We start from the raw sequence: 13,193 nt of genomic DNA, 5'->3' as shown, positions 1-13,193 counted from the left end.
TTGTTTTCTTTATTAACTATTTTGTTACCTCTCTCACCATCCATCCAGTGAGTCATACTGGAAAAACTGGATATCCTCTCTGATTCTTTCACTCCTCATATTCCATGTGCTATAGCTGTGTCTTATAGATGAGAGTTTACAAATTGGTGTGTCACATTTGGTCCAAAGGTATACATTGTTTGGCCCTATGCTACATTAGATTTTTTTTAAAAAATTGTGTTATTATTTTTAAAATGGGAAGAGTCATTTCTAAACAGAATTCTTTTCATATAACTCTTTATATTTTGAAAACCCTGAACAACACACTCATTGCTTGAAGGATACAGTATAAACTCCTCAGCATGACGTTCGAAAGCTGCTATTTGGATTAATGAAATAATTGACCAGCATTGCCTCTCTTCCTGTCCCCCACTACTTATTTGTTTGCCTGGTCCAAGACCCACGTAGCCTCTGTTCTAGAGTTAGTTCCTTGGGAAGTTAGTGGACGTTATGTGGGGTGAAGGGAAGTGCCAGTGGCCAAATGGTTTGGCAAATAATCCATTAAACAATACGTTAAGCAGTGTTTCTTACTGTGAAGTATCTTAGAACTTTTAATGTGTCATTATTGTACACATTCAAGATGAGGTTGTAGGGTATAGTCTTTGAGAACTTGATTAAATTCTGGGTAACGTACTTTGGAAAATATATGGCTATATCACACTGAATCTTCTCTGATTCATTTTATTCTCTATCATTCCTTTTTCTGAATTTGTTACTGCTTTATTTTCTGAATTGGAAGGCTTTTTTCTTCTTAATCCCCCTTTATGCCCAACTTGGATAACATTTCTCAGAGAAATCTTTTCTTTCACTATCATTTCTTTCTCTGGGTAGTAGCAATTTCCTAGTCTCTCTTTTTTTTTTTCTTTATTTTTGAGGTGGCATCTCACTCTGTCGCCCAGGCTGGAGTGCAGTGGGACAGTCTTGGCTCACTGCAACCTCCGCCTCCCGGGTTCAGGCGATTCTCCTGCCTCAGTCTCCCGAGTAGCCAGGACCACAAGCATGTATCACCATGCTTTTCTAATTTTTGTATGTTTAGTAGAGTCGGGGTTTCACATGTTGGCCAGGCTGGTCTTGAACTCCTGACCTCAAGTGATCCGCCCGCCTCAGCCACCCAACTGAGTCTCATCTTGATTATTACCATCTAATTGAATATCTACTAGTCATCTGGGTATCAGATACTATGCTGAGTGCTACAGGTAGATGAAAAGATGAAGAGTAGTTCCTGCTCACATCGAATTTTTAATTAATTTGTGCCTTATATAATTTTGTTAACATGACTATTTTAATTCACATTTCGCTTATATTAGGCCTATTTGTATGGTTTAATAAAAGATGCTATGGTCAAAGTTTAAATAAGCTAAACAGAAGGTAGAAAGTTGAAAATAAAATACTTCTCTCTATTCCTACTCCTCAACTAGTTAACTTTAAATAGTTACTGTAGTATGCATCTCTTTCCAGAAATTTGTTATGTAAGTACAAATATAGGTCTGTATATATATCTTTTTTAGTTTACATAAATGGAATTATATTTCTTAGTTTTCATGACAGCCCATTTAGATTGTCTGCTGTTTGAGGTCTAGATCATTATTCTGTTTATATTTCTTCTTTTACTACATAGTATAAGGCTTTGTATATGGTGTGCAATAAATGTTTGTTTTGGCTTTATAAAATGTGAAGGTATTGAACCATCATATTGACTCTTCCAATCCTATTTTGTTAACAGAGTTTTGTTTTTTTTAGAGATGGGGTCTTGCTCCTTTACCCAGGCCGATGTGCAGTGGTGTGATCATAGTTCACTGCAACCTCTAATTCCTGAACTCAAAGGATCCTCCTATCTTAGCCTCCCGAATACTAGGACCACAGGCTCATGCCACCACACCCGACTGATTTTTTTTATTTTTTGTAGAGACAGGGTCTTGCTATGTTGCCCAGGCTGTTCGTGAACTCCTGGGCTCAAGCAATCTTCCCGGCTCAGCCTCCTAAAATGCTAGGATTACAGATGTGAACTACCGTGCTCAGCCTTGAAAATCTATTAATAATTTTTAGAATAAAGCTCTCTAACCAATATGTAAGTGATCAAATCTGTTCATAGGCTTCAGCAAACTGGTCCTGCCAAAACTGCTTGTGTTCTCAACAGGCATTTTTTGTTTCTTAACTCAAGACCTTAACAATTTAAGAATTTAGCACTGCTGAGTTTCTGGGCTGCTTGAGGATTTAACTCCTGTTCACTCTGATCAGCTTCTTTCTCATCTAGTCTGTCTTCCCTTCTTCCTGCCCCTACCTTTTGTGAAATAGGGTTATATAGTTAGCTACTTGTGAACCGTCTAACCCTTTTAAAAGAATACAATATACTCCATTTGATGTGAACTATAGTTACTTAAAAGTTTAACCAGATTAAATATCAGCTATCAATATATTTCTCTCTTTAATCATTATTGTAATCAAATTACTGTTAATTGTGCCTGCTATCATGGGAATTTTATTACTTTAATAAATTTAGATTTTTTTCCAAGGTTAAGAAAGAATCCAGTTCGCACTTTTTTATTCTCCTTCTGTTTCTTTGAATTTAGCTGTTGACAGTGTCTTGAAGAGGATGACAATAATTGGTGTAATTTTATCCTTCCGATCATTGGCACAAGAAGCACTTAGAGATGTAAGAAACCATTACAAGTATATACTGTGTATCCAAACAATCCCTTTTAATTTCTCAGAAGTTTAAACTTACTTTTCAGATTCATACTTGGCAATGATATAATTAAAATTCCAGTTTTAGTAGTTACAGAAAATAACATACATAACATTAGTTATTTAAGCTCATTTTTTGTTGTGGTACTGCTGCTTGGAGAATATAACTTGCATGGTTATTGCTCTTCATTATCAGTAGAGTATTTTCAATTTTGACTATACTTGCTTTAATATTGAATAATTTTGAATGCATTTCATTTTCATATGTCTTCGAATTTTTGAAAACTCACAAAGTAGATAAAGTAAAATAATTTTTATGAAACTAAAATTAATCAATTGGTAATATTTTGTAAGTTTAGGGTTTGCCATTGAAAAATAATTCTGTATTCGTTTTCCTGCCTAGGTCTTGTCCTACCACATTCCTTTTCTTGTAAGTTCAATTGAAGATTTTAAGGATCACATTCCAAGGGAAACTGATATGAAGGTAATAATATAATTTATGGTTGGGGTTTACAGTCTCTAAAGCAAAATATTTAAATTACATATGCGATAAAATGTAATAAATCCTAAACTACTATAAAGTTTCTATTTTAGAGTGGTTAGTTAACATGCTTGCCTTTGTAATGTAGTTAACATGCTTGCCTTTGTAATTGAATCTTTGAGAGCTCAGCACCAAAATACTACCTAGGCATTTTGAAATTCAATCTTCTTTGATCACCTATAGCAATGCAAAATTGACTAAAAATAGATTTTTTTTTCTAAAATGGATAGCTGTTTATACATGGGGATAAAGAAATTAAGAAAGATGAGGCGGCCGGGCACGGTGGTTCACACCTGTAATCCCAGCACTTTGGGAGGCCGAGGTGGGCAGATCATGAGGTCAGGAGTTCGAGACCATCCTGGCTAGCATGGTGAAACCCCGTCTTTACTAAAAATACACACACAAAAAACTAACCGGGCATGGTGGCGGGCGCCTGTAGTCCCAGCTACTCGGGAGGCTGAGGCAGGAGAATGGCGTTAACCTGGGAGGCAGAGCTTGCAGTGAGCCAAGATCATGCTACTGCACTCCAGCCTGGGCAGCAGAGTGAGACTCCATCTCAAAAAAAAAAAAAAAAAAAGATGAGGCAATGAAATAATAGTTGTTTTAAATACAATGAAATTCATTAAGTTTAAAATTGATGTTAAGTCATTTCCTATAAAAGGATGTAATTGTAGGCTGTAATTTAAAAAATATTTTTAGTATTCGATTATATGTAATATATATAAAACAGCAGGTTGGCAGCCTTCTGTGAGCTTACCGTTTTTGTTTTGGAAATCTATTGAGCCATGAAATCCAACTATTGATCTAAACCTAGCAATGATTGTCCAGTGGTTATACATCTAGTAAGTGATATATCAGGACTCACGTTTGTGTTTTCTAAACTGACACATTTCTTAGATTGTTTCTGTTTCACATATCTTGAAAAGCACTGACTGAAAAAAAATAATGTCTAAACTCCTTTGTATGACACCAAGAATCTTCTAAAATTGGTGTCACTCAGGCCAGGCACAGTGGCTCAAGCCTGTAATCCCAGCACCCTGGGAGGTCGAGGTGGATTCTGTCACCTGAGGTCAGGAGTAAGAGACCAGCCCGACTAACATGGAGAAACTCCATCTCTACTAAAAATACAAAATTAGCTGAGTGTGGCGGTGCATGCCTGTAATCCCCGCTACTCGGGAGGTTGAGGCAGGAGAATCTCTTGAACCAGGGAGGCGGAGGTTGTGGTGAGCTGAGTTTTGCCATTGCACTCCAGCCTGGGCAACAGGAGCAAAACTCCGTCTCAAAAAAAAAAAAAAAATTGGTGCCACTCAAACTTTTTGAGGCTTATCTTCTACCACTTCTTTCTTCCTTCTCCCACTCTCTTCTCTTTCTTACTCTGCCCCTCTTTTTATATGGTATTCTGTGAGCTAACTAGATCTTTCTGTTGCATTTATTATCAACTAATTATTATCAAGTAATTTATTCTACTTGAAAATACCACCCTTTTCTCTTTCTGCCTTTTGAAATCCTACCTGTATTTTGAGGCCTCATTCAATTGCCATTTTCTAAGAAACATTCCTAGATTCTCCACTGATAAAGAACTTCATTTTTCTTAGTGTTATCAGAGAACTTGTTTATCTCCTGTGGAGTTGAACATAATCTGCCTTGTATTATAATTATATTTTTCTACTTATATTTATACAAAATCATATATATCTTGAAGATCCAGACTTTTTGTTGTTGTTGTTGTTGTTGTTGTTGCTGTTGTTTCTCTTACAGTCTGTTGTACAGAATAAACATTTGAGATCAGTGATTGTCTAGTGATTCTATGATTGAAAACTATGTGCAAATAGCTCAAAATGATTTCCTAAGTGGAAACACTACAGAAAAAATAAGGAGACAAAAACTAATCAGTTCTTGAGAAGACACTAATGTGCAGAATTATGAGAATTCTATATATATTCTGAGCAGCCATTCAGTTTTCACCTGACATAATCATGTTTAGTTTCCAGCAAACTTTCAGTAGAACTTAACTGTTTAAAACAAACAAACAAACAAACATGTTTTTTAACAGCTTTATTGAGTTATAAGTCACCTCAGAAAATTTACTCATTGAAAATGCACAATTCAGTGGTTTTAGTGTAGTGCCAGAATTGTTCAACCATCACTACAGTCAACTTTAGAACATTTTCATCATCCCCAAAAAGAAGCCTTGTACCCATTAGCAGTCACTCCCCATTCCACTTCTTGTCGCCCATCCCTAGCCCTAGGCAATGACTAATCTACTTTCTGTTTAAATTAGAATACTTTAGACACTTATATAAATCGTCATGTGTAGTCTTCTGATACTGGCTTCTTTCACTTAGCATATTTTCAGGATTCATACATATTACAGCATATAATGGCACTTTTTTTAATGATTGTTGAATAATGTTTCTTTGTATGGATATACAACATTTTGTTTATTCACATCAATTGATGGACATCTGGGTTGTTTTCACTTCTTAGCTATTAGAAACACTGCTACTGTGAACATCGGTGTACAAGTTTTTATGTGAATGTGTATTACTTCTCTTGAGTATATACCAGGAGAGAATTGCTGGGTCATATGAAAACTGTAGCCTTTTGAGGAACTGCTAAACTGTTTTCAAATTGGGTGTGCCATTTTACATTCCTACCAGCATTGTATGAGGGTTTCACTTTTTCTGCATCTTCACGAATACTTGTAATTGTCTGTGTTCTTAATCATAGCCATCTAGTGAGTGTGAAGTGGCATCTCATTGTTTTGATTTGCATTTTCCTGATGGCAAATTATGTTGAACGTGTTTTCATATGTTTACTGGATATTTCTATATCTTCTTTGGAGAAATAACTAACTTTGACATTTTAAATTGGGTTGTCTTTCTCTATTTGTGAGTTCTTCATATACTTTGGATACAAGTCCATTAACAGATTCATGATTTGCAAATCTTTTCTCTAATTCTATAGGTTGATGATGTCTTTTAGTTTCAGTGAAGTTCGTTTTATCGATTTTTGGGGGGGTTTTTGTTTGTGCTTTTGGTGTCAATCTAAGAAACCATTGCCTAATGCAATGTCATGATGATTTGTGCCTATGTATTCTTCTAAGCATTTTACAGTTTTAGCTCTTACATTTAGGTTTATGATTCATTTTGAGTTAATTTGTGTGTGTGAAGTGAGTAATAGATTACAAACATTTTAATCTAGAACTTAATCCCTGCCATGTTCCCAGTTTTTCTAAGCTATACTGTTTTACTTCATATTTTATACTAAGGTTTTTTTGTCACAATATCAGAGGTAACACCAGTTAGATAGATAGTTTTCTTCTGAGGTTATTAAGCAGTCAGAATATCTTGAATATTTGAAATCTATATGTGATACAGAAAAATTGCTTTCGTTATTAGAAACTCCCTAATCAGATTTTTAAATGAATACTCCTTTAAAAACCTATTGTAAGTAATTTGCCATATTTATAGATATGATATGATTGGACATTGAACCACTATAATTTTTCATTAAACTACTATGTAAACATAGGTCTAGTAATATTGATTCACTTTGTTCATTTATTGATCTTTTCTGACTTGATATTTTATATTCATGCTTCCAAAAGAAATGATAACTTTAGAATGATCCTGTTGGAATGTGCCACAGAAAGTATACAAGTTTTGTTTGGCCTAGCAGTAGGAAATTAGAACCAGCACCACCTCACACTATTCAGCCTGCATTGAATCAGTTGTTCAATATACTTAGTTATGCTATAGTTTCTGCTTCAGCCAAGTTTCTGAAATTTTCTGGTGTTCTTCTAGGCAGACTCAAACAGTGAGCTTTTTCAGAAATTTGTTAGACTGTTTATTGCTCTGTAACTCTTATGTTTTTATCAGGTTGCAATGAATGTGTATGAATTATCGTCAGCTGCTGGATTACCTTGTGAGATTGATCCTGCGTTGGTCGTAGCTCTTTCTTCACAAAAATCGGGTAAAATGCATTAGTAAATATTAAATACTCTTAGTTAAAGCTACCAGGGCAGCATAGGTATAGGTATGATATTTAACCACATATTCAAATGCCTGCTTTGTGTTCATCTTTTTAAATTTGTTATTGTTATTGCTGGTAGTTGGACTATATCAGTGCATAAAACACAAACATCCCCACCTTCTGGAATTTAAGATTGGATGAGATTACTGGGCCATTTAGTGTATATAGATGCAGCAGTGAAGAGGATCCAGGTCTGAGCCTTGAGCCATTCTAAGATTTAAGAGTTCAGGGAGAAAAGGAAAAACCACCGAAAAAGAAATTTAGAGAAATTGAGAAGATAGGACCAATGAAGTAGAAGAAAAACCAGAAAAGAGTAGCTTCCAGGAAGATAGAAAGGAAATGATCAGCTATGTAGAGTTAATTGGTGGTACTGACAAGATCAGTGTCAGTGAGGTTTTATGGGCAAAAGGCTGATTAGTGAGTAAGGGAGATTAAGGGAGAATAGGAAGAAAAGGATTTGAAGATAACCATAAGACAACTCTCTCAAAGGGTTCTATTGTAAAGGGGAGCAAAGAAATAAAATCTCAGCAGCTGGAGGCAAGAGCAAAGTCAAGAGAAGGATTTTTTAAGATAGAGGAGAAGTATGCTGATGGGAGATGGTCCAGTAGATAGCATAAAATTGAGATCTAGAAATTTTTATTGGACTAGAGTTATTCACCATCAAGAGTTTGTACAGTGTTATATAAAACATTCAGAAATTTTTAAGACCAGCCCTTAGAAATAAAGTGCTTAGAATCCTGTAGATATTTCTTGATTTGTCTACAAAGTAAATACAGCATTTCATCTATTTCTACTACAAAAATGCCCTTTCTGCCCCCTTGAGGCAGCAGCCTGGTGTTTGAGGTAATCAGTTTTTTTTTTTTTTTTTTTTTTTTTTGCGTTTAACAATGCTTTTTGTTTCCTTATTCATACAGTATGTTACATTTAGTCACATGGATAATTATAATTTTTACTTGATTTTCTACAGCTGTATTTTTTGTAGTCACCAAATCTTTAAAACATTTCGGCTTTTTTCTTATATTCAATTCTTAATTATATCTAATGGTGATTAGAGCCTAAATAACCCACAGTTTGAGTGCATATCACAATAATGTTTTAGAAAGGGTTGTGTCTTGAAAACTTCAGGGCAAGGCTAGGTATTTTTATTCATGACTAGTTTCTTCTGTCTTCTAAAATAGAGAGGTTGAAAACCCAGTCCACTTCCCACATTTATGTCTTTTAAATAGTAAATTTCAAATTATATTCATATCTATTTCAAAAAGTAATTAAGAATTTTTTGGTGATTTTGCAGAATAATTTATGAGATAAGTTTTCTAAATTGTAAATATAACTTTCTCATAAAGTAATAATTCCCCTTTAGTTTTCAATTAGGAAATTGTAGGATTGCAGTTATCCTAACTGTATTTTTTGTTCTATAATCTTACAATTAAGAGAAATAAAATGTTACCTTATTGTTTTATCACACGTCCTTGAAATATGCCTAAGTAGTTGATAATAGTCAATTGTAACATAAATTGTTTCTACTTTATTTTTTATAACAAAATTGTGACCAATTCTATAGAATGCTAGTAAAATACTTTACTATTTCTAAAAAAAAGTAAGCCATTTTAAAAATAAAAATCTGTTTAGTTTAGATTATCAAATCTTAACTAATCTTGAAGAAATACCTTGATTTTATTCTTAATTTTTGTCCCTTAGAAAACATTAGTCCAGAAGAGGAGTATAAAATTGCCTGCCTTCTCATGGTGTTTGTGGCAGTTTCTTTGCCAACACTGGCCAGTAATGTGATGTCCCAGTATAGCCCCGCTATAGAAGGTAATAGTGGTTTCAAATTGTTTTGGCAATGGAAAAATCATGGGTTTTGGTATTTTATAATAAAATATGAGTTAAGTTCTGCCACTAACTGGTAGTGGAACATGGGATAGTCTGTTTCTCTTTTCCTGAACTGCAATTTCCTGATATATGAAATGTGTGTAAGTAAGCTCATGTGTGCCTGAATGTGCGTAGAGGTCGGTGAGGGCGTATCCAACTCATAGGATTATTTTAGGGATTGAATGATAAGATGTTGTAAAGCAGCTAAGCACTTCTTTTTTGTTTCCGAGGTACTATAAAACTGATATGTGATTTCTTTTAGATGTTTTCAGAAGTGTTTGCCTGTTTAACGTATACACTATCGTTTGTTACTCTCTTGCTACACTAGTTTTGAAAACATCAGTGTTCATGAAAGTCAAAGGAGAGCAAGTCCGGTCATATCCCAACTCTCCTCTTAATTATGCCACTATTTTTGTAGATTGTGAAGTCATTAAAGATTTGCCTGCTATGTATTATTTGCTATTTTGGGGTCTACACAACCCTATTTGCATTTTCTCAGGGCATTGCAACAACATACATTGCTTGGCCAAAGCCATCAACCAGATTGCTGCAGCTTTGTTTACAATTCACAAAGGAAGCATTGAAGACCGTCTTAAAGAATTTCTGGCGGTATGTATAATCAAATAACAAAACTCATCACATTTTATAAAGAAAACTAAAAATCACAACTATGAGATATAAGAATAAATTCTCTTTAATTTTACATTTTATTTTGTGCCCTCTAATGGCATATTGTTTTCAAATTATTTTCTCAGGTATATGAATTTCAGTCTCCTTTTATTTTTATTTATTTATTTATTTTCTTTTTTTGGAGGGAGAAACAGGTAAAGGTGGGGCATTAAAATCATGGAGCAGTCCATTATTTCCCTTAGACTCGGAAGTTTCTTTCCCAACTCTAGAGCTCTGCGGTATGACCTTTTCTCCCTAAGCTGATGTTTGGACTGCCTTAGAAATTTTCCTAGGGTTGAAAGAGAAAAAAGCAAAGGAAAATTGAGGCCAAGAGAGAGGCTGTTCCCTCTAAAAAGACGTATTTTGCTTATTTCCATTTCTTTGGAGAAAGACCATTAATGGTGATAAATTCATCATTAAAAATACTACACACTACCAAAAGAGAGGAGTGCTAAATGTAGCCTCATGAAACATGGTTTTTAATTTCTGTATCAATGTAGTTCTTTATTTTCTTTATTAATATAACCTTTTCCATATTTTATTTAAAGGAAAGATGTACCATGGCATACTGAACTCTAGAACATTTACTTCTTTTTCGGTTGTAAATCCTGTCGGCTTTTTACAAAAATAATTTTTTAATTAAAAATGCAAATACAGTACTAACTTGAGGAGAAAATAACTTCTATTTCAAGGAAAACACTATTAAAATCGTTAAGTGTTTCTTTCCATTTGCAGATAATTCCTTCACTCAGGGTTTAATGTCTTAGTCTTACAGTGTTTCTGTGAAGTCAGATCCAGTGTGAAACTGTCTTCTTCCTTGGGAACTAAGAAATATAGTCAGTATAGATGATGGGATAAGAGAAAATAATTTGAATCATTTTTAAAAGCAGACTTGTTCTGAAAAAAATCAGTTTTAAAGACCAACAAGAATATTTGATTACATTTATTATGTTAGTGTCTCTTTGTGCCTTAATTACTTTCTAAATTACTGCTTGAATGTAGGGTATCTAAGCTCATTTTATTTGTTATTTAATTGCTCATTATTTTATATTTAGCACTGAATGATTGAAATGTGTTGGAAGCTGAAGCATACCTAAAATAAGTAACTGATGAACCTTTTATTAACTCACTTTATGTGTATGTATACTTTTAAGCTTGCATCCTCCAGTCTACTGAAAATTGGCCAGGAAACAGATAAAACTACAACAAGAAATAGAGAATCAGTTTATTTACTGCTAGATATGGTAAGTCTCATTTTAATTTTTACTAAAAATAAAAGAGTTCCAGTCATTCCTGAGAGTCTTTTCTTGGCATTTTAGTCATTTAATACTTTTTTTGATCCCTTTTGTTTACTTCACATAAGCCACACCTTTCTAAAATTTGCAGAGAAGACTGACATCACTCATATTTTATCATTTCAGTAATATCAGAAAATAACAAAATCTAAGGTTAGTATTAACTATGGGTATTCTTTTATGAACAATTTTTCAACCTGTTGGAAAACACTTAGGCCTTGTATTTTTCTAGTGTATTGGCGTCAGCTCTCTTCCAGTTTTCTGAGTTTTCTACATTCTGACTCTATTCTGCCCATTTCTTGTAATTTTCTGTGCCTAGTCACTTCCCTCTCTGCAGTGTCTATGAACCGGCTCTTGCTTGTTTCTACCACGTGGCTCTTTCCCCACTTAGAATCATTTTCCTTACCTGCAGAAATCGGATTTATCCTAATGATTCCTCAAATCTTTTTCCAGATAGTCTTTCCTGATTACTTTGGCCTGCGTTAATTTTTCTTCTGTTTTGAATTCCTATAGAATTTACAGCTTTCCATTTCATTATAGTTGGTTTTATGTTTGGTTTTGCTTCCTAGCTTAGTCTTGGACTGCCAGGTAGAGTTGGTGGTATGGACCATATTTTAAATATTTTTGTATTGTCTTTTATTTCTAGTATATCAGTGAGGAAAATGAAAGTGCTCAGTATATTCCTGTTGATTAAATATTATAATTGAAAAGTAGCCCTTTTTAAACTTTTTTTAAACTTTTTGATATATATTCACTGTGGCACATTTACATTTTAGATTAAGTAAAAGGAAAATAACATGTGTCTATTTCTAATAAGAACAATACAGAAATTCTGCCTTACTGGTTGTCAATAAATGTTCCCATTATAAATAACTTGAGTTTTGATGCATTTTTTGAATTTTTCAGATTGTACAAGAATCCCCATTCCTTACAATGGATCTTTTGGAATCTTGTTTTCCTTATGTCTTGCTGAGAAATGCATACCATGCTGTCTACAAACAAAGTGTTACATCTTCTGCATAAAATACCTACTTATTCAAGACAAGCACGCATTTTTGTTGCCTTGGTTTTACCTGTAGACTGTGGAACTATTTTACCTTAAGGCCTGAAAAAGTTTTGTGGATTATAAATTTCTTTCATACGGTTGTATTTTCTGATCATTGGTTTCTTAATATGGTTGTACTACAGTATACTTGGTTGATTTAGGTTGCACATTCACTGAATTCACTGAGATTATTCCTATAATTTTAGAGTATCATTTATTTGAACAACATACATTATCAACATGTTTTTGATATTTGATAATGAAAAAAATCTTTGCTTGTTTATTTCTGAAAAATAATTGTATTTAGTGATTATTTTAGATAGTGATATTATAGCATTCATCTGTGTGTAAATTATTTCATATAGGGAAGAGTTCTGATCTGTACCTATGGTTCTTATTGAAAACAAAATTGGATGTGCATTTCTGTGATGTTATGAATACATTTCTACTTTATTTTGAAACATTTGCCAAACTAAATACTATAACACTGTATAACATTTTAAAATGTTAAAGAACTGCTTAGTGTTAGAAGCAGATCATTTCCCAAAATTCTAAAAACAGCAGCATATGTTGTTGCTTGTATAAAGCCTAGGGATAATTTTTAGACTAACTTCCATGGTGCCCTGTTGGCATTAGCACTACCATTGTACCCTGCTGTATAATAAACAATCTTAGACATTTATCAACTGTTGATACAAATGTTAGTCCCTAACCACTTTTTATATATGTTTTAAATTTTTGAAATTCAAGTGTACCTGCCATAACATAAAATAAACACTAGACTGTATCACACTTTGAATGATTTCTTTAAGATCCTTGGATATTCATTCTGTAATAACAAAGTTTTTGTTTAAACGTAGTTTAAAATATAAAAACTAATAGTTTAGGAATGTCTTAAGTACAGCATTCGATACCAGGTCAGCTATTACATGATTTGTTTAAATGTTTTGAAAAACATTTTATTGAAAAAAATACCAAAATTAGAAAATAAAATTACACAGTACTTCTTAAA

The 13,193-nt window shown here is 33.5% G+C and overlaps 1 protein-coding gene across 2 annotated transcripts in view; it reads left to right on the top strand.

The window, feature by feature from the left end:
- NCKAP1 (NCK associated protein 1) overlaps positions 1–12,973 on the top strand; it is a 110,954-nt gene extending 97,981 nt beyond the window's left edge. The window contains exons 25-31 of one of the 2 annotated variants that reach the window (XM_015110506.3): positions 2,610–2,692; positions 3,128–3,208; positions 7,147–7,240; positions 8,999–9,115; positions 9,672–9,781; positions 10,996–11,085; positions 12,043–12,973. In XM_015110506.3, the coding sequence (XP_014965992.1) occupies positions 2,610–2,692; positions 3,128–3,208; positions 7,147–7,240; positions 8,999–9,115; positions 9,672–9,781; positions 10,996–11,085; positions 12,043–12,159 (692 nt within the window). In that variant the 3' untranslated portion in view covers positions 12,160–12,973. 2 annotated transcript variants of the gene reach the window in all.
- The last annotated feature ends 220 nt before the right edge of the window (positions 12,974–13,193 follow it).

Source organism: Macaca mulatta, chromosome 12, assembly GCF_049350105.2.
Source record: "Macaca mulatta isolate MMU2019108-1 chromosome 12, T2T-MMU8v2.0, whole genome shotgun sequence".
NCBI lineage: Eukaryota > Metazoa > Chordata > Mammalia > Primates > Cercopithecidae > Macaca > Macaca mulatta.
This window is presented reverse-complemented; position numbering and strand designations above follow the sequence as displayed.